Source organism: Silurus aristotelis (genome assembly GCF_946808225.1).
Source record: "Silurus aristotelis genome assembly, chromosome: 23".
Classification (NCBI taxonomy): domain Eukaryota; kingdom Metazoa; phylum Chordata; class Actinopteri; order Siluriformes; family Siluridae; genus Silurus; species Silurus aristotelis.
In genome coordinates, this window is record NC_139596.1 from 6,514,057 (window position 1) to 6,536,172 (window position 22,116).

The 22,116-nt window shown below is 38.4% G+C and overlaps 1 protein-coding gene across 3 annotated transcripts in view; it reads right to left on the reverse strand.

Annotated features, from left to right (window-relative positions):
- Positions 1-22,116, reverse strand: part of nsmfb (NMDA receptor synaptonuclear signaling and neuronal migration factor b) — a 60,771-nt gene that overhangs the window by 34,265 nt on the left and 4,390 nt on the right. For 2 of the 3 annotated variants that reach the window (XM_083526979.1, XM_083526977.1), the window contains exons 2-3: positions 9,185-9,246; positions 485-1,102 (exon numbers count right to left, since the gene is read on the reverse strand). In XM_083526979.1, the coding sequence (XP_083383105.1) occupies positions 485-1,102; positions 9,185-9,246 (680 nt within the window). The remainder of the gene's footprint in view (positions 1-484; positions 1,103-9,184; positions 9,247-22,116) is intronic. The other variant, XM_083526978.1, reaches the window with a different exon arrangement.

Genomic DNA, 22,116 nt, shown 5'->3' on the forward strand with positions numbered 1-22,116 from the left:
ATAAAAGAAGATTTCCTACTGTGAACCCTGACTTAAGCCAATCTTGAAACTCTAAACCCAGTCTTGAAACGCTGTCATGTTTGAATCACTTTTTTATCTCAGTATCACACAAATATAGTTTTTTTTTGTGTGAAACATATTAATGTATTGAAAGTAAGTATTAAAAAGCCTGCACATTTAAATTAAGAAAAATAAACAAATGGTGCTTGATAACAGAAGGAATAATGTCAGTGTGAGTAGCTGATGATTTATGGTAGCTGATGTTTTGCAGTGGCTGAGATTCACTATTGGAAGATTTAGTGCATAGAGTGAATTATACAGTTTCTTTATATAAATCAGCTTTATGAACATGCATAGTAATTTGTTTTTAAATGCACATGAATATAAACAAAAAATAGTGTTGCTGAAGGTATTTAAATCTAAAACTAGACATTTGTTTAAAAAAAAGGAAGACAAAGCACAGGAGTTTCCATACTGTACTCACCTCGGTCCTCAGTGGACACCCGATCCTCACTATACATCCTCTCAAGCTTTTTGCGCTGCTTGGAGCTGTCTCTTGGCACTGTATCAAGGTCAAGCGAGCGCTGGCTGTGACATGGTGGCCGTGGGTAGTCCTCCCTTGAACCACTTCGCCTTGAACCCCAATCCCGGATGTTATGTGCACTTCCTGAGCTCTGTAGTGGCTGAGAAGATGGAGTGTGATGGTGGTGAGCATGACTACTGCGATGGCTTGTCCTCTGGTGGTTAGTGCGACTTTGGGAGCCCTGTAGGACCTCGAGCTCCAGGCTCTCCTCGCTGCCCCTGGCTCCCAGCATTCCACCTTCTCTGCTGATGGTATAGACACGTGCTGGCTTCACCGAACTTTGTTGGGGCTGGTGGGATGGCGGCTGATCCTCAGACGAGAGGCTGCGCTCCACAGAGAGACGACGCTTGCCGCTGGCCGACACAGGAACTGGCACAAGGCCCGGATCTGGCTGATCTTGTGTGTGCTTGGCTATGGGAGATGTCCTAGAGTATGGCTGCAGATGGTTATTCTTGTGAAGGCAGCTAATGCTTGGAGATTCAGAGTCTTGGCCAACAAAGGTGTCAGACAGCAGGTGATCTGGATACAGGAGAGACAAAAAAAAAGATAAAAAGAGAAATATAGAAAGAAGGACTGAGATAGAGAGAGAACGAGTCATTTTCTGTCAAAAACTGAAAAGCCTTAGCAGTAGTTGGCCCAGGCACTGGGAGCGAATAAAGATTTTTTTTTTTTTTTTAACGAAATAGAAGAAGAAGGCTGGCACAAGACAGAGTGGATGCTAAAATGACAACGGTTAAGAAGTACATAAAAATGCTGCTGTCAACCCATTTGGAAATCTGATTTATAGCAATATATGCAAAGTACAGATATTGCATACATGTTCATGTTTGAATTTCACAGATAAAGAAAAAATATATTTTTTATACAGTGTGTATTTTCCCAAATACATAAATATTACACATATAAGCATATACAATACATGTTCATATATGGGTAAATTGTGTTTATCCTTGTATTTATAATACATACACATTATTTATATGTATGTTTATAAAATTGTGTAATACATAAAATTTACTCTATAACTTTTTACTTACTTTATCTAACTACCTCACATGTTCTTAATTCTAATAAAAAAATTATCCAAAAATTATTTCATTTTCAAACATTTATTGTTGGTTCACGATTGCTTCTGAAGTCACAAAAAACAAGCAGCAAGGCATAATGCAGTACCTAAATTAAAGCAATTGTTTAAAACCTGTGTGCCAGCAAGTAACGTAGATCAACAAGGAACCAAATCAAACATTTAACATGATGTAACGAGAGTGTAACATTGCAACATCAAACATTATTTTCACATTTTTAAAGTAACATTGAAATATCGTGGCATGGTACAGTAATCAATCTGCACTTTCTCCTGATCTGGAACTTGAAACACTGCATTTGAGTGATTGATTCCCAAACTGGAATCAAAATGCTGGAATAATGTCGTTCCCAAAACTCACATATCTAAAAGTAAAAAAAAGGTTTGTAAACAAAAGAGATCAACCATTTTATAAAGAAATTACATGAGTAAAGTTAAGTTTATTCATGTAAAAAAAAAAGGAAAAAACATACCATCATTTAGTGATTGTCCGAAACTGGAGCTAAAAATGTGAAATAATGTAACATCGCTCAGGTCTCTGGAATAGTAAAAAATAGATAATAGTTACATTTTTTTGTAATAAAGTTACAACTTAGCATGAAAATGCATGTTTCACTTTATGTACACAATTTGTGTTAACATGAAATCAGGTTACGCAACGTTTTGGCATATTTGCAAAGGACATTTCCAGCAAAATAAAATAAAAGGTTGAAATTACAAATCATACACATATAATTTGCTTCTGCTTTATCTTTTGGCTGCTACCGTTAGGGGTCACCACAGCGGATCTTCTGTCTCCATACTACATCTGCCTCTTTCAAAACAACTACCTGCATGTCTTCTCTCACCAGATCCATAAACCTCCTCCTTGGTCTTCCACTTTTCCTCCTTCTTGCCGGTTCCATCCTCAGCTGATTCTCCTACCGATATACCCAATGTCCCTCCTCTGCACATGTCCAAACCATCTCAATTTCTCCTTCCTCACATCCTACATGCGCTGTCCCTCTAATAAACTTGTTTCTAACCCTGTCGATCATCATCACACCCAATAAAAATCTCAGCATCTTCAGCTCTGCCACTTTCAGCTCGACCTGTCTTTTAGTCAATGCCACTGTCTCTAATCCATACAACATCACAGGTCTCACAACAATCATATAAACTTGCAGATACTCTTCTATCACAAATCACTCCTGCCACTCTTCTCCACCCACTCCACCCTGCCTGCACTCTTTTCTTTACTTCTCTAACACACTCTCCATTACTTTGCTCTGTTGACCCCTGGTACCTAAGATCATCCACATTTACCATTTTTTCTCACAGTAACTGCACCACTCCACTGCCCTCCCTCTCATTTACACACATGTACTCTGTCTTACTCTTACTGACTTTCATTCCTTTTCTCTCCAGCACATACCTCCACCTCTCCAGGCTCTTCTTAACCTGCTCCCTACTCTCACCACAAAAAACAATATCATCCGCAAACATTATGGTCCATGGAGACTCCTGTCTGACCTCGTCCATCAACCTGTCCATCACCACCGCAAACAGGAAAGGGCTCAGAGCCGATCCTTGAACCAGTCTGTTGTTCCTACTGCACACTTCACTGCTGTCACACTGTCCTCGTACATGTCCTGCATCACCCTTACATACTTCTCTGACACACCTGGCTTCCTCATGCAAAACTACAACTCCACTCTTGGCACCCGGTCATACTCTTTCTCTAGATCCTCAAACACACAATGCAACTTTGTCTGACCTTCTTTATACTTCTCCATCAATATCCTCAAAGCAAATATTGCATCTGTAGTGCTTTTCCTCAGAATGAATCCATACTGTTCCTCACAGATGGTCACCTCTTTTCTCAACCTGGCTTCCACTACTCTTTCCCATGGTTCCCTCTTTTCACTGTACTTATTCTTAAAAATCCGTACCTTCTCTCTGTACATTTTATCTTTATTTTTTTTTCTCTACATTTATTTTCTCATATTTTTTTCACTCTCTACTGCTCACCTCGGTCCATAGCTGGATGCCCTTCCAAACGCAAACTTCCACCTTGTATATATCTTACAATGATTGAAGTTACAAATATTTGCTAAAAGATTTGTTTGATGAGATCCTTAAATGTTTACATTCAGAGAACATTCATATGTTTGTTTGATAGTTATCATATTAGCAAAGTAAAATGCACTTGGAGATGGCAAAGCTGTTTAAAAAAAGCATAAACACATAATCTGTAAAACACGATGCACGCAGTCATTCGACAGTACATCTAATAATGATCAAAGTTACTCTACATTTTTCTTTTTTATAGTAGGTGGAAAATTGTTAATTTGTCCATAACTGCTGTCAAGGCAAAACTAAGATATTTATTAAATCAAGACTGATTAAATCATAAACATTTTTGATGTTTAAGTGTAAATGATAAATATAGAAAATATCTTACCTTGTAAAATCTCCACATCTTTTCATCCAAATTTTCCTTGTCGCTGATTCAATATTGCAGGAAATATTGCAATTTTTGCACATGTGCAATGGCTACATTTGTGGTTTACGGCAGCAAATCAGGTATAGTGTTAGGCAAGGTACGAAGGCGGAAGCCGGAGTAACGGCAAACAGAAACTTTATTTAAACAAAAGGCAGAGCCAACACAAAATACCCGCGTAGATCGGGATAATCCGGCAAACGGCAATCCAATAATAACATCCACGGTGCGTTATGGAGGAAGCGCGGCGCGGAGGAAGCGACGGAGAAGCGTTGGTAGTCCGAGGTGCGCTGGGGAAGGTAAACGCAGCCGTGGAGTAAGCGAGGAGTCCGGGAGGAGAAGGTATGTAGCGGGAGCAGCATACACACGACCACACACCACCATGAACCTACACGAACACGCATGAACATATAATAACGGACCCTGAGTGTGGGTGAATGAGGGGTTTATATTGGCGGTGTGATGAGCGAGTAGATGGGAGTCAGGTGTTCCCCATGAAGCCCGATTGCGAGCAGCTCTGTGCGGGCGGGGCACGCACGGGGGAAGGAGCGAGGTGCTTTGGGGAATGCTGAAGTCTGACAGCCGCCGAATTTCTTCTCAACATGGCTTACCGGCTGGAAGACCCTCTGGATGGAGACCGGAGATGAAGCGACGCCCCTGACTGAGCACAGAAGCTGAGTGATGACCTCGGTAGGTTCATCGGTGCGACGTCACCCTCCAGGGAGCTCGGGGGCGACCTGTCACCGTCCAGGGAGCATGGAGACAGAATGTCGCCATGGGAGGAGCTCTGCGACGTGACTTCGTCGTCCGAGTGCTCGTGGGGCGAGCCGTCACCTCTTGGGAGACTGTGGGGCGAGCCGTCGCTTTCGGATGAAGCCAGGGGCAGCGGTTCAACTTCCCTTTCGCAGTCCCGGAGCTGAGGTGAGTGCTCTGGGGTCTCCTTGGGCGAAGAGGAGGTCTGTAATGTAGCTTCGCCTTCTGAGTGCTGGTGTGGCGAGCCGGCACCCTTCAGGAGACTGTGGGGCGAGCCGTCGCCTTCGGTGGAGTCCGGGGGCAACCGGTCGACCTCCCTTTTGCAGTCTCGGAGATGAGTTGAGTGCTCCTTGGGACGCTGGAGTGGAACCGAGCTCTCCTTGGGACGCTGGAGCGGAACCGAGCTCTCCTTGGGACGCTGGAGCGGAGAGGAACTTTCCCGGAAGTCCTGGGACGGAACCAAGCTCTTCTCGGAAATCAGCTCTCTCGGGGACCCTCTGGAGCGGAACCAAGCTCTCGGGGACTCTCTGGAGCGGAACCGAGCTCTCGGGGACTCTCTGGAGCGGAGCCGAGCTCTCGGGGATGCTCAGGGACAGAGAGGAGCTCACAGGGATGCTCAGGGACAGAGAGGAGCTCACGGGGTCGCTCAGGGACAGAGAGGAGCTCACGGGGTTGCTCTGGGACAGAGAGGAGCTCACAGGGTCGCTCTGGGACAGAGAGGAGCTCTCACGGAGGTCCTGGGACGGAGCCGAGCTCTCAAGGAGGTCCTGGGACGGAACGGAGCTCTCTTCAGGACCCTGGAGCGGAACGGAGCTCTCTTCAGGACCCTGGAGCGGAACGGAGCTCTCGTCAGGACCCTGGAGCGGAACGGAGCTCTCGTCAGGACCCTGGAGCGGAACGGAGCTCTCTTCGGAGACCTGGAGCGGAGCTGAACCAACCTGAAGGTTCTGGAGCAGGACGGAGAGCTCCTGGAGGTCCTGGAACGAAACGGAGCCAATCTGGATACCTGCCGCATGAGCTGACCTTGCCTACAGTCCTGCTCCACAGCTCATGCGCCAGGTTCCTCCAGCTTCTCACCAGGGGACTCGGGATAACCACGGCTGATCTCCATCACCTCTCCCCCGCTTCCGAGAACGCCGTTCCTCATCAAAGTTTCCAGGAGGTCACCGCGCTGCTCCAGCATACACAGACCACACACCACCATGAACCTACACGAACACGCATGAACATATAATAACGGACCCTAAATGTGGGTGAATGAAGGGTTTATATTGGAGGTGTGATGAGCGAGTAGATGGGAGTCAGGTGTTCCTCATGAAGCCCGATTGCGAGCAGCTCTGTGCGGGCGGGGCACGCACGGGAGAAGGAGCGAGGTGCTTTGGGGAATGCCGAAGTCTGACAGCCTCCGAAGGGGGTGTGGCAGGGGAATTCCTGACATATAGTGTATGTAATATGTAATTTCATCAGGTTGGTTTTGGATCCATTGCATTCATGTTATTAAAGAGTAATTTTGGAACAATAATAGTTATTTTTTTTTATTTATTATATATATATATATATATATATATATATATATATATATATATATATATATATATATATATATATATTTTTTTTTTTTTATATATCTTATTTGAATTGTTTGTTTCTATTCAAAGAAGAACCTGAATAATTTAACTCCTCTGCATTTACATTCATGCATTTGGCAGATATACTTCCAGCAGCAGAGATACCTAAGATAAGCAAAAGACTGACTTCTCAAATTACTCTCTAGGAGTGTATCAATATTAAATATTCCCATGAGCAAATTCTACATTAACATCTATGTGACACCAATTTCACATAGTAACTAATTCCATAATTCAACATCAGGTATCATATACAGTGAGGAAAATAAGTATTTGGACACCCTGCTATTTTGCAAGTTCTCCCACTTAGAATTCATGGAGGGGTCTGAAATTGTCATCGTAGGTGCATGTCCACTGTGAGAGAAAAAAAAATCCAGAAATCACAATGTATGATTTTTTAACTATTTATTTGTATGATACAGCTGCAAATAAGTATTTGAACACCTGAGAAAGTCAATTTTAATATTTGGTACAGTAGCCTTTGTTTGCAATTACAGAGGTCAAACGTTTCCTGTAGTTTCCACCAGGTTTGCACACACTGCAGGAGGGATTTTGGCCCACTCCTCCACACAGATCTTCTCTAGATCAGTCAGGTTTCTGGCCTGTCGCTGAGAAACACAGAGTTTGAGCTCCCTCCAAAGATTCTCTATTGGGTTTAGGTCTGGAGACTGGCTAGGCCACGCCAGAACCTTGATATGCTTCATACAGAGCCATTCCTTGGTTATCCTGGCTGTGTGCTTCGGGTCATTGTCTTGTTAGAAGACCCAGCCTCGACCCATCTTCAATGCTCTAACTGAGGGAAGGAGGTTGTTCCCCAAAATCTCGCAATACATCCTCTTCTTAATACAGTGCAGTCGCCCTGTCCCATGTGCAGAAAAACACCCCCAAAGCATGATGCTACCACCACCATGCTTCACAGTAGGGATGGTGTTCTTGGGATGGTACTCATCATTCTTCTTCCTCCAAACACGTTTAGTGGAATTATGACCCAAAAGTTCTATTACAGTCTCATCTGACCACATGACTTTCTCCCATGACTCCTCTGGATCATCCAAATGGTCATTGGCAAACTTAAGACGTGCCTGGACATGTGCTGGTTTAAGCAGGGGAACCTTCTGTGCCATGCATGATTTCAAACCATGACGTCTTAGTGTATTACCAACAGTAACCTTGGAAATGGTGGTCCCAGCTCTTTTCAGGTCATTGACCAGCTCCTCCCGTGTAGTTCTAGGCTGATTTCTCACCTTCCTTAGGATCATTGAGACCCCACGAGGTGAGATCTTGCATGGAGCCCCAGTCCGAGGGAGATTGACAGTCATGTTTAGCTTCTTCCATTTTCTAATGATTGCTCCAACATTGGACCTTTTTTCACCAAGCTGCTTGGCAATTTCTCCGTAGCCCTTTCCTGCCTTGTGGAGGTGTACAATTTTGTCTCTAGTGTCTTTGGACATCTCTTTGTACTTGGCCATGTTAGTAGTTGGATTCTTACTGATTGTATGGGGTGGACAGGTGTCTTTATGCAGCTAACGACCTTAAACAGGTGCATCTAATTTAGGATAATAAATGTAGTGGAGGTGGACATTTTAAAGGCAGACTAACAGGTCTTTGAGGGTCAGAATTCTAGCTGATAGACAGGTGTTTAAATACTTATTTGCAGCTGTATCATACAAATAAATAGTTTAAAAATTATATATTGTGATTTCTGGATTTTTTTTTTAGATTATGTCTCTCACAGTGGACATGCGCCTACGATGACAATTTCAGACCCCTCCATGATTTCTAAGTGGGAGAACTTGCAAAATAGCAGGGTGTTCAAATACTTATTTTCCTCACTGTATACTGTGTTGTACTTTACTGTATCATGACTGGTGTTACACAATATATTAAAGTATATGTATCCTACATATGCATAAAAACATTACATAGTTAGTAAAAAAAAAAATAAAATTTGTACATATACTTTATTATATACTGTATGTCTCAAGCAACCAATTAAACTACAAATATGTTCATATATGTTCACATATATTAACTATATATATATATCAGATATATATCAGATTTCTGTATGGGAAATGTGTAGCTAATATCAATAGTAAAAGCCTTTTGAGAGGTTTGAGATAAAGGATGGCTCAAACTGTCAAGAGGAAGGATTAGTTCAGGGCCGTAACCTCCATAGACACCAAGTATGCCCCTCTCAATAATTAGATATGGTCAATACCCATCAATATTAGCTATAGGTTAGGGTAAGGGTTATGTATGCAGCCATGTATATTGCTAAGATGACAAAAACGCCTCAGCTGAGTCCACAAAAGACACACAATGCTCCGGTTTTAATGGTGAAGGACTGTGGGATAAGATATTATCTAAGTAACTAAAGCGCAATCGTTGATAAACAATTGACAGTAATATTCAGTGAGGCAAACATTTTTATGAAATGTATGTAATTATTGTGTAGTCACTTTGACAAGACAAGAAACATAGCAGAGCTGTTTTTAGCAACAGTATATTATAATTTTATAATCATGCTGACCTTACTGTAGTTCTTGTGTGTGTGTGTGTGTGTGTGTGTGTGTGTGTGTGTGTGTGTGTGTGTGTGTGTGTGTGTGTGTGTGTGTGTGTGTGTGTGTGTGTGTGTGTGTGTGTGGTCTGACCTGATCCGTTGCGGTTCTCAGGGTTGCTTTGTGAAAGGTACTCTCCAAATGCACGAGCTGCTCTAAAACGAGACAAACACAGGACAACTAATCAAATGATGGAATTGTTATATTTATATACCATGTCATATTAACTGGCTGTCACATTACACAAGATCAACTATTGACATCTATGTCTTATCTATTACACAAATATAAGCACATTGGAGTATCTTTTCATACAGCGACATAACATGATAATTGACATTCAAATCTGTGCTGAAATTGTCACAGTGCACCCTTAGAATGGGTAATGTGTCACTTAACCTAAATGTGTATGTCAGACATCAAAATTTGCATGTAATGCTTTTGCGACAGCTGATACTTGATGCACACCCTACTAAATGTGCATACACGTACATCAGCTGTCATGAAAGCCTGCCAGTCTAACAAATTTTTTCTTTAAGTAGTTGAAGCGGGAATGTGATGTATAAAGCATTATAACTTGCGACACACATACTGAATCGCATCAAAGCCTGTTTCTGAGCACATTAAAACAGTACTGTCTACTAGTGTTGTTGTGTCTTAACTCTGTCTTTTGTTACTGTTGCACCTGGTCAGAAATTAACATGTCCAAAATCATCACAATAATGAATACAAATGGGCACAAAATTCAAAATCTTTTGACTGAAAAAGAATACTTGAATTTCACAAACATGAATATGAATGCAAACATATTATTGGTTTTATACAAATGTTTAATTAACAAGAAGTTAATTTAAAGTGACTTACATCATAGACACAATGTTTAAAACAGTGTCTTTAAAATCGTGAAATCTCGTCTTTAATTTACATTCTCAATGATTGTGCTTGAGCATCAATTTTCTACATAAAGTATACTTTTTCTTTCATAAATATTATTTAAAATTATTGTTCTATTAAAAGCATTATAAATATCAAAATGTTTGGGATTTTTGCTTGCACAAAAACCTGTAGTGTGTTAGGTGGATCATAAAACATGGAAAATAAGCACTGAATTCAGATGTTGATTTCAGCTCCTTAGTGTTTATTTTGGTTCTCATAATAACCAGGAAGATTCCTACAAATATAATTCACCCCTGCAATGACATTCAATCATTTTATAATCTTCTTTCAGGGTTAGGATTATGTGGATATTTCAGATGAATTTGGGAGTGCCTTGGTCTTGAAATCAGCCCCCTCAAAGAACTGGTATTGTCTTGGTTCCCACACACACACACACACACACACACACACACACTGTTCTTAATTTCATTTAAGGTGGTCTTAACTACAACACTAGTGTGTAAAATATTTACATTATATTATCGTTTACAATGACATCATTATGTCATATACACTAACAGTCCACTTTAATAGGAATACCTGCACACCCTATTATTTATAATACGGCAAAAATGTGGTGGCAGCAGAATGCATAAAATTACACAGGTACAGATTAGTTAATGTTTTAACCAAACATTAGAATTGGGAAAATATGTGATCTTTGTGACTTTGATAATGGCATAGAAGCTGGTAACAGAAGGGCTGGTTTTGATCTTTTTTTATTTTTATTTTTAAAGTTTTCAAAATTTTTACACAACATTTTCTATAGTCTACTCAGAATGATGCTAAAAACAAAAAACATAAAGTGACAGTTCTTTTGGTGGAAATGCCTAGTTGATTAGAGTGGTCAGGCCAGAGTTGTTCTATCTTCCCGGAAAGATATACTAACTCAAATAATCTCTTTTGACAGCCAAAGTGAGTAAAAACATTTTTCAGCATGCACAAAATATCAAACCAGTTGGTGAAAAAGATGGAAAGTTGAAGATTAAAGGAAAAATGATAAAATTGTGAAAGCTCTATGTGAAAGCATTATAAGCTATATACCTATGTTAAGAGACAGAGATTATTTTCTGAAAGACATTCAATTAGTATGTCTCTGCATTTCATTAGTTCATTTTCATGATTGGGTTCATGCTTTAGGAGGGGCAACTGCCGATGTTAGTGATTTATGTGCTGTGTATTGCCTTGGTGTACAACATGTTGTGTTTTGACAGGTGATGACCACAATCAATATAACCCAAATCTGTGTGTGTGTGTGTGTGTGTGTGTGTGTGTGTGTGTGTGTGTGTGTGTGTGTGTGTGTGTGTGTGTGTGTGTTTATATACTGCTTTTGCTCAAAACCCACTGCACATCCTAACAAACTTGCTGAAAAACAATATTTTATCTGTTCACTCCCACGTGCATTTGCCGTGTTCACCCCCTTAACCTAGTCTAACCACTGGAGAAATCCATGTTTGCTGAAGTGTACGTGGAGCTCATTGTATTTGTTTATTCGTTTTTGTTTTATAGGCTTTATTAACATCCTGCTAATGTTCTTGTCCCATTGTCATAAACGTCTCCGAATCACTCTAATTGCTTTCATGCACCGCTTTGGTACAATCTGTCCCTCTCAGCTTCTCTCTCAGAGTCCATCCAGCGCTAATGCTAATACCTTCCCACACACACATGCTTTTCCTGTAGGCACTGCTCCATGTACTCAAACACACACACACACACACACACACACACACACACACATATACACACACACACACACACACACCCATATACACAAACATACTCTTGCACATGCTTACACATGCACACACTACAGATGTGCAAAGACTCAGCCCTGACCTTCCTTATGCTCTTTATTTTAACTACTCACACGCACACACACCCACACACACATGCACCATCACTCAAGCCCTATAAGCAACCGGCTCAAGGCAGATTGTGCAATCTAGGCATTATCTGGGGATGCAGGGAAATGGAAGTGTTGGTGTAGTGACTCTTGCCTGCAACTACACACTCAATAATTAAATGCCAGCTTGCACGTGCAAAAAGCACTCACTCACTCACTCACTCTCCCTCAATCCATCCATAGTTCCCTTGCTACACACTGTAAAACTGTGTCACCTAAAAAAATGTGTGAGCAAAATCGTCTGTGTGTCTAGCATGCCCAGTCATGCACATGACTTGACAAATCGTTGTTTGAGTTGTACTTATTGCAATTTCTTCTCCAAAGAGAAATGTTTGGTTAAATCATTGGAATAGTCCATTTCTACTCTATGAACATATTTAATAATAAAAAAAAAAACATGTATGTGATTTAAAGGTCAGTAATTGATAGTACTTATATTGTAACAGACATACACAGAGTACATGTTATGATATAATCATAGTCACGTAGCAGCAGTGGTGCTAGGAGAACGTGCTTGAGAAACAGTTTTGCAAGGAGATATTAATCTATATATAAAATATTGGTCACAAATTATTGGTCACTTTTTGAATAATTAAAGTATAAAGTATATGATATACAAATATAAAATTTTTTACCAATGCAAATATGTTAAAAACTATGCAACGCAATTAAAATGCCAACTTGTATCTGATGCACACTTTTTTAAATCGATGGATCACATCATTAACTTTAATGCTTATCAACAAATCTTACCATGCCTACAGTACATGAATTGAAGAACTTGCTGATCATAGCATGTGATTTCATGTTGACCCGACAGCTTGTAACCCCATTTTGTCCCTATTTGAGCGTTGAAACGCTAAACTAACAATTGCACATATAACAGCAAACACTCAATATATAGAAAGATATACTGCTCAGAAAAAGTGCCTACGTCAAACTAAACTATATATACTTCTGAGCACTGTATGCAGAAAATAAACACCCCTTCAGTCAAATCAGGACTTGGCAGGGTCTACATTTTTCCTTGCAGGATTACACACCAGGCAGAAGTGACCCTGTACCTGACAGATGGAGATTATCAACACAGAAATTAAAGTGTGAATGTATCTAAGAACTATTAAAAACAGATTGAACAGGTGATGCACCTTACAAAGTTGACATTTACAACTTGTTAAATATTAACAGTATTAAAAAATGTAATTTTTTTTATTAACAACTAAAAAAAAAAAGGAGAGACAGTGGATGTTAGCATTTGAATGTTATAAGCAGTGAAACCATGTGTGCTATAATGCATTATAACTTTTAGCTTACATATAGTATTGCATCAGAGTCTGTGTCAGAGCAAATGATAACATTATTGTATACAATTATAATAATACAATTATAAATATCACTTAAAAATTATATAATCACTTGTCTTACAATGGATGTATGACATGATGCCATATACACGTACCATTAACTTTAGTAGGACATTCATTAATGAAGTATTCAAATCAGCTATTCATTTGCCAGCACCATGCATAAAATCATTTCAATCAATCAAAGGTCTTTTAATGGTTACTTTAAATATCAAAAATAGAAAAATATGAGATTTGTTGCAAGGAATGGTACCAGATGGCTAGTCTGAGTATTAAAGCTAACGATCTCTTGGGATTTTCTATTTATTTTTTTTTTTTACAAATAACAGTTTCTACAGTCTACACAGAATGGTGTAAAAACTAAAAAATGTTTTAATAAAGTGACAGTTCTGTTGGTGTAAAAGCCTTGATAATAAGAGAGGTCAGGCCAAAGTGGTTCTATCTGCCTGGAAGCATATACAGTATTAACAAAAATACAGTTATCAGATTTTATTCAGATTTTAACTGCATACAACTCCAAGCATAAATGAGTTCAAACTTATCAGAATATATTGATATAGAGAACATGTTAGAGGAAAACCAAAAATATCTGATATACTGTATATGTACACTGGCTACCCCAAACTACACCAAAAGCGGTAGTTTAAGCTAAAAACAAATGCCATCCATTTGGATGTGAGTAGCATCTAGCTTAAACAAACTTGCTAAAATCGCTGACTCTGCCTATATACAGTAAACTTTGTAAGCTTTCAGAGGCCATTACTCTCTTTGCTGGCCCTGCCATACGGTTGCATTGTATTTGACTCATGCTCGCTGCATAATAACAGGACAAAAGCAATCACCTTGCATTAATAGTGGATCACCAAAGGATCCTGGATTTGAGTCGATGAAAACAGAAAGGCGCTCAGGCAGGACGAATTAAAGCATGAATAAAACATAATGGGAAAATGCAGAATGATTTTTCCTACCTTGTTACACACACATAATGTACACACTGTATGTCTTCATCTCTTTATCTTATGCACTTGTTTGTAGAAGGCTGATTTGTGCTTCTGGGAGCATCTTACCTCATGTGTGCAGTCATGTGACAGAGGCAGAAAGGTAATAAATGTAGGTCTGGAGGAATAGAATAAAAAATAGTTGTCTTAGAAGTAAGTAAGAAAAGAGGTAGATGTGACCCAGGCAAGGATCCAGAAAAAAGAGTGAAAAAAGAGAGGATGAATTCTGTGACTGATATGCACTTTTGGCTGAAAAGCTTTGCATGAGTAATAAAAAGAATGCAGAAATATCTAAGAAGCAGAAATGGGCATGGTTAAATCACATAAAACTGTACAAAGATGATGTGCATGGCCGCAGGTGGCTGTCTTGTCTTTCTTCTTTTTCTCAGTAGCCTGTTGGTGTCCGGCTAATTCTCTTCAAATCAAAGTGTTTCTTTTTGCGCACCCAGCTTTGCTTTACACTGAGCATCTACACATGACATGACCCCGTTTTCTTCTCTACACCACCTCCTCACACACTCACGCGGGCTCTCAGTCTCCTATCCGGAGTAATTGAGCACCAGGGCAAGCTGAACTGATAAACACCAATTTGGCCGCGTCGATCTCTTGATCTGCTGTTCTTATAGCCTCCTACTTCACTTTTCTCTCTGTCCCTCATTTTCTCTCATACCCTACCCCTCTCTCTTTCTCTCTTAATGCATTCTCTCTCCATTTCTCTCATACACTTTCTCATCACAGTATATTGCATTTGTGAGACAGTAATATCTGTAAGATAATAGTGAGGCCTGGTTGCTGAGTCATAATGGTTAGCATCCACATTTCTCATCATAATCAACTCTACTGCAAAAAGAAAATACAATAAATGAATTCATTAAATGAGGTAGACAGACTATTCTCATGCAGACAATAGAAAATCATATTTCAGCTCCAAATAGATCTGGGTATATTTCTATGAAGACCTCATCAAATGCTAAACATTTAGGAGCTAAAGACTGTTTTGTAAATATTGCTGTGAGACATTCCATAAAACCATGCTAATGTTAACAGGCTGGTGAGGCATAACGCCTATCAAGATTTAGAGTGACCTTAAGGCAACTGGAAATGCCTCACGTAATAAGCATTACAGCATAGTATAACATTTACAAAGCAAAAAATAAAAAAAACAATGCAAAGCAGAGTTACTACTATCACCCTAAGGGGTATTCATTTTCAGTAACAGCATGCCCCAAAGAGTTTTATTCCTTTTATACAGAACAGCCACAAATACAAGTCCAAGGCTCCTGTTCTTACTAACGCAACTGCAGTTGCCTTAGTAAGATACAGTTGTTCCCTCACCCAGCTTTCTTTTTCAACCAGCACAACATGTATCCTTAAAGTTACACCGGAGGCTTCTTCCCAAAATCTTGTTCACCGAAAACTTTATGAATACATTATCAACCATTACACATTTAAAATCTATTTGTGTAGATCAATCAGCATCTTATCCTTTACCTATCACCACTGTTACTATAGAAACAATATCATATTCAAACAACACCTCAACACCTTCTGACCAATCAGAATTAAGAATTCAACACATTATAAAAGTTGAGATCATAAAACATTCTGAAAAACCAAAGAAAAGGACTAGAGACATGAAAGCATGGGTTACTATATCTAAACATGTGAAAGATCTTGTAAAACAGAAAAACAGAGGCAAAGTCAAGTACGCAAGGGTGGAGCTAAAGTGTCCAAAAGGAAAGTTTAGCGCAAAGGAGAGGCAAGGATTCTGTGATATATAAACATAGCTTTCTATTAAAAAACAATAATTGAATCCTGTTGCATTTAATATAAGGCAGGACATACAGATAGAGACAACACCATGGCATTAAAAGGGAGTAACTGCCCAATCTCAATGGCAATAAAGGCCTGACCTTGTGCCTCACACAATAGTAATGAGACACCAGTAATTGCAAGTTTCATCTGCACAAAGCAAGCACAATCACCTTCATACTTTAATTAGAATAATTACTGTACACCCAGCCTTTTACAAAGATGCAATACCCCTTTATTATTTCAACATCAGCTTGGAACCATGACTTAAGCCACATTTAGACTTATTCTTTTACCAGTGATACTAATAATGCACAGGGTAAGTAAGCAGCCAAGTATACATAAAACACTGCAATATGCATTAACAGTGTTGCTTCGTTTATTCGTATTTAGCAACTGCTGGCTCACTGTAGTTGTTTATCTATATTTTGAGAGCTAAATTGCATGCAGAGTAAAATGACAACTCCAGACATGTAGCTGAGGTTAAGGAAATGTTCACACACATTGCTGACAGTGCTGGCCAGTTACACATTTGTCAATACTAATATAAAATTGTGCATTAATCCAAATACAGGATATTTTTTAACTACTGAAAGGTACACATACAGATAGAGGCACTGTGTTACATCTCTAACTATAATATAACCTCAATAAAATATACAGCTAAGAATAACTTTGAAATGTGTTACTTTTACATGATACTCATTCCTGTCTGATCCCCCTCAGAAAATAATCAGTCATAAATGTTGCACTTCACAAGCTGGAATCTGGAACGCAATCTATTCTAAAGGGGGAGTACATACATTTTGACAGCAAAATAACATGATGTAGAAATAAAAAAAATCACATGTGATCTTATATTATGATATGTTTATCCACTAAACAAAAAATAGCTGCTAATATTTTAAAATACTGTATACATTTTTTTTTATAAAAACAAGAGTGGAAATGTTTTATGAGAGAACAGCTTTACAAACTGATTTTGTAAAATCAAATGAGTCAAATGAGTGCATTCGCAATTCTATATACACCTGAGTGAAATTGAAGGGAGGCAAGTTTTACAGTGTATAAATAATCCATGCAAACTCAATTAGTTTTTACTGTTAAACCTAATGGAAGCCATTAGTGAGTATAAATATAAATAACAGTCAGGCTGATGTGCTCCTCTTTGTCTGTTGGAGTAGCATTCTTGTTCCTTGTTATGAGCTTATGTCCCTGTTTCATTAAAAGCCAGCCAGATATACAGTATTTCAACACTTTAATGACAGCTTGAATAATTCTTATTCCAATTTCTTATTACTTAGTTTCATGTTAAAAGGCATTCTCCTGTGTCTAGTAAAGTACTCAAATTTGCAAGTCCCCTAAAAGAAATGTTGCCTTTGTTTCCTGATAGATTTTGTCTAAATAATTAGCATTAGCAAAAAGCCAATAAAGAAGACATGTTCTCAGTGTAATATCCAGTTCAAATCTGTTATACAATGATTACAATAATGCACCATTACCACTACATTACATCAGCAGGAAGATAGATGATTATGAGGAATGTTTACTGTTGCTTGCTTGAAATGTCAGTGGAAAAAATATCATATCTAGACTAACAAGGGCAAAGTTTTTTGGAGGCCAATTAGTATTCACTAATATTTTTTTTTTTTACAAATATGTAATCTAAGTATAGAGGAAATGTCATTTTACAACAGATTTTAAGCAACCTATAAAAATTCTACAACATATTTTCTCTGAACCAAGCCAAATATTACTTTAAAATATAATCAATAAAATTAATTAGTTGATTCTGTAAAGTAAATGCTGTAAATGTAAATGCTTTCTGATTGGATCATCCATTATCGGGTATAAAAACGTTGATTTTAGCTCCACAACATTTACCGACCAAGGTTGAACCCATTCATCCCAATAAATATCTGGACAAATTCACATGTTTAACATAACAATGCAATTTTAATATATATTTCTTTAACATGAGGGAAAACAAAGAAAATATTTGTAAAATGTATATAAAAAACAGAAGTACTACTGATTGGTGTCATGTACAAATGTCATGAACCTGATTATGACAAGACTTGGGCCAGCTAAAAGAATGAAGTAAAGGGAGAGGATGAATAAAAGACTGCCAGATTAAAATGACTGCAATTGTGTAAGTCAGTGAATTACATCAGTGCTATGAAGGAGCAGCATAGCAATTGGCTCTAATAATTTAAGCAGCTATAGTTCAGTAAATGAGTATGTGAATAAGCTAATAATCACTATTTGACACACTGATTGCTGGTCTGGGTCAAATGCTGGAATTTATGTCTAGTTAGTTGTTGGTAGTGGAATGTAAGTCAATTAAAAAAAAAAAAAAAATGTCCCAAATGATAATTAGTAGTTTCAAGTCAAAATTGATGGTTGATCATAATATTGAATTAGAAAAAATAATTTTCAGTTTTTATCATAAAACTATAGTTTGGTGTGTATATATATATATATATATATATATATATATATATATATATATATATATATATATATATATATATACATACAGTACAGACCAAAAGTTTGGACACACCTTCTCATTCAAAGAGTTTTCTTTATTTTCATGACTATGAAAATTGTAGAGTCACACTGAAGGCATCAAGGGCTATTTGACCGAGAAGGAGAGTGATGGGGTGCTGCGCCAGATGACCTGGCCTCCACAGTCACCGGACCTGAACCCAATCGAGATGGTTTAGGGGTGAGCTGGACCACAGAGTGAAGGCAAAAGGGCCAACAAGTGCCAAGCATCTCTCGGGGAACTCCTTCAAGATTGTTGGAAGACCATTTCAGGTGACTACCTCTTGAAGCTCATCAAGAGAATGCCAAGAGTGTGCAAAGCAGTAATCAAAGCAAAAGGTGGCTACTTTGAAGAACCTAGAATATGAAATTTTTCAGTTGTTTCACACTTTTTTGTTATGTATATAATTTCATATATAAATAATGTGTTAATTCATAGTTTTGATGCCTTCAGTGTGAATCTAGAATTTTCATAGTCATGAAAATAAAGAAAACTGAATAACTGAAAATTGAATGAGAAGGTGTGTCCAAACTTTTGGTCTGTACTGTATATATATATATATATATATATATATATATATATATATATATATATATATATATATATATATATATATATATATATATATATATAAATTTTTTTTTTTTTTTTTTTTTTTTTTTTTTTTTACAAAATCTGTAATAATATAATTACACTTCCCAACAATCACTTTTATTTAATCCAAACTATTCCTATACCTCTAAGATTGTTTGACTGAAAACTGACAAGCTTGTGAATTTTTTTTTGATGCATTAGCTGTGAAAAGCTGCTTTGAGACAATTTTATTGTTAAAAGTGCTATACAAATAGAAATAAATTGAATTGAGTTTCCTCATTCAATTTAATTTGAAATAAATAAATAAATAAATAAATAAATAAATAAATAAATAAATAAATAAATAAAATAGTAAATAAATGTTCTAAAAGCATCAAGCAGAAAAAAACAGGAACAGGAAAAAAAAGTCAGGAATCTAAAAAACAGTACAATTCAGAACACAAAAACTAGGTAAGATCAAAATTCAACATAACTAGATATACACCGACCTGCCATGACTTCATGACCATCTGCCTAATATTGTGTTGATCCCCTTTTTCTGCCAAAACATTCCTGACCCGTCGAGCATTAACATCATAAACTTCTTCAGCAATTTGAGCTACAGAAGCTCGTCTGTTCTCTCAGACCACAAAAGCCAGCCTTCGCTCCACACATGCATCAATGAGCCTTGACCCCCCATGACCCTGTCACTGGTTCACCATCGTTCCTTTCTTTGGACCACTTGACCCAGTCATCTAGCCATCACAATTTAGCCCTTTTCAAATTCTCTGAAATCCATATGCTTGTATATTTTTCCTGCTTATAAAAAGGGGTGTAACAGTGCACGTATTTGTACCGAAATTTTTTGGTACAGGGCGTTCGGTTTGGTACACACATGTATACCAAATGCATACCTTTATACGTGTGGAACATGTACAATTTGAGTTCCCTCAGGAATGTATTAAGTGGTGGACCACTAGTTTGTCTCTGCCTTGCAGAGTGAATTATTGTTATTATTATTATTATTATTAAACTTGCAAACATACACAGAAATGCCAGGGGTATAAAAAAGAAACTAAAGTTAGCGGAGTGTCACTGTTTCTGCTTACTCCGTACCAGAAATACAAGTTATTTTGCGCATGCATAAAAATGCTAAAGAATCCATAGCGCTAGCGTAAGCCACTAACCAGGAAGTGGCAAGTGGCTAACACTAGTGTTATGTATTCTTTAGCGTTTTATGTCCACGTTTTATGTCCAACTGTACCAAAATTTAACCAAACTGTGATTTAAAAACCGAGTTACATACCGAACGTGAATTTTGTGTATGGTTCCACCCCTAGTTATAACACATTGAATTTTAGGACAAAATGTTCACTTGACATGATAGCATCACGCAGTTGCTACAGATTTTTTTTGGCTGCACATCCATGATGCGAATCTCCCGTTCCACCACATCCCAAAAGTGCTCTATTGGATTGAGATCTGGTGACTGTGGAGGCCATTTGAGTACAGTGAACTCATTGTCATGTTCAAGAAACCAGTCTGAGATGATTCGCGCTTTATGACATGGCGCGTTATCCTGCTGGAAGTAGCAATCAGAAGATGGGTACACTGTGGTCATAAAGGGATGGACATGGTCAGCAACAATACTCAGGTAGGCTGTGGCATTGACACGATGCACAATTAGTACTAATGGGCCCTAAGTGTGCCAAGAAAATATCCCCCACACCAATACACCACCACCACCAGCCTGAACCGTTGATACAAGGCAGGATGGATCCATGCTTCCATGTTGTTGACGCCAAATTCTGACCCTACCATCTGAATGTCGCAGCAGAAATCAAGACTCATCAGACCAGGCAACGTTTTTCCAATTTTCTATTGTCCAATTTTGGTGAGCCTGTGCAAATTGTAGCATCAGTTTCCTGTTCTTAGCTGTCAGGAGTGGCACCCAGTGTGGTCTTCTGCTACTGTAGCCCATCCGCCTCAAGGTTCGAACGACAACCATGCCACGTTCAAAGTCACTTAAATCACCTTCCTTCCCCATTCTGACGCTTGGTTTGAACTGCAGCAGATCGTCTTGACCATGTCTACATGCCTAAATGCATTGAGTTGCTGCCATGTGATTAGCTGATTAGAAATTTGTGTTAACGTGCAGTTGGACTAATTTGCAGGTTAAACTAATATGGGTGTGGCTACAGCTTAATAGTAAGTCATGGTTCACAAATTCACTGAAAAACATAAAAATAAACTACTGCATATTACAAAGATAAATGTTGACTGTATCCAAAAAAAAAATTATATAACTGTAAAATACACCATTTAACCTCAAACACAACGTGACATTACAGAAAATATGCTGCACCACATGGAACACAGAAAACATGCAAAAAATATGAAAAAATATAAAATCATCCCTTAAGAATAATTTCACATACATGTTATTAAACCCTTTTTAATACAATATATTTCTTTAAATAACATGGATAGCTATATAATTGGGTAAATTCAACTATATTATGGAGAACAGTGATAGTCCTCCTTACCTTTTCACAAAGGAAATAGAACTGGTGGAAAACAGCTCCACCCTTGCAAATAAAGGCTCAATCCAATAATGATAAATAACACACAGCTCCCTCCAAAGGCAGGGAGAGCACATTACACTATCCCTACACGTATGTAACCCTGGTGCACTGAGGGAACGAAACGCTGCATCTCCAAGCCACACTTCCTTTACTTTCGAAGCTAGAGGCGTCTCCAAGGCATATGCTTTTATAGCTTCCTGGTTCCATTCCCAAAGCTTTGTTGATGCAGTGTCTTATTCCCTCGGGGAACCAGGGTTACTTACGTAACCTAGAGATGTTCTTAAACACAAATTTTTAAATGGT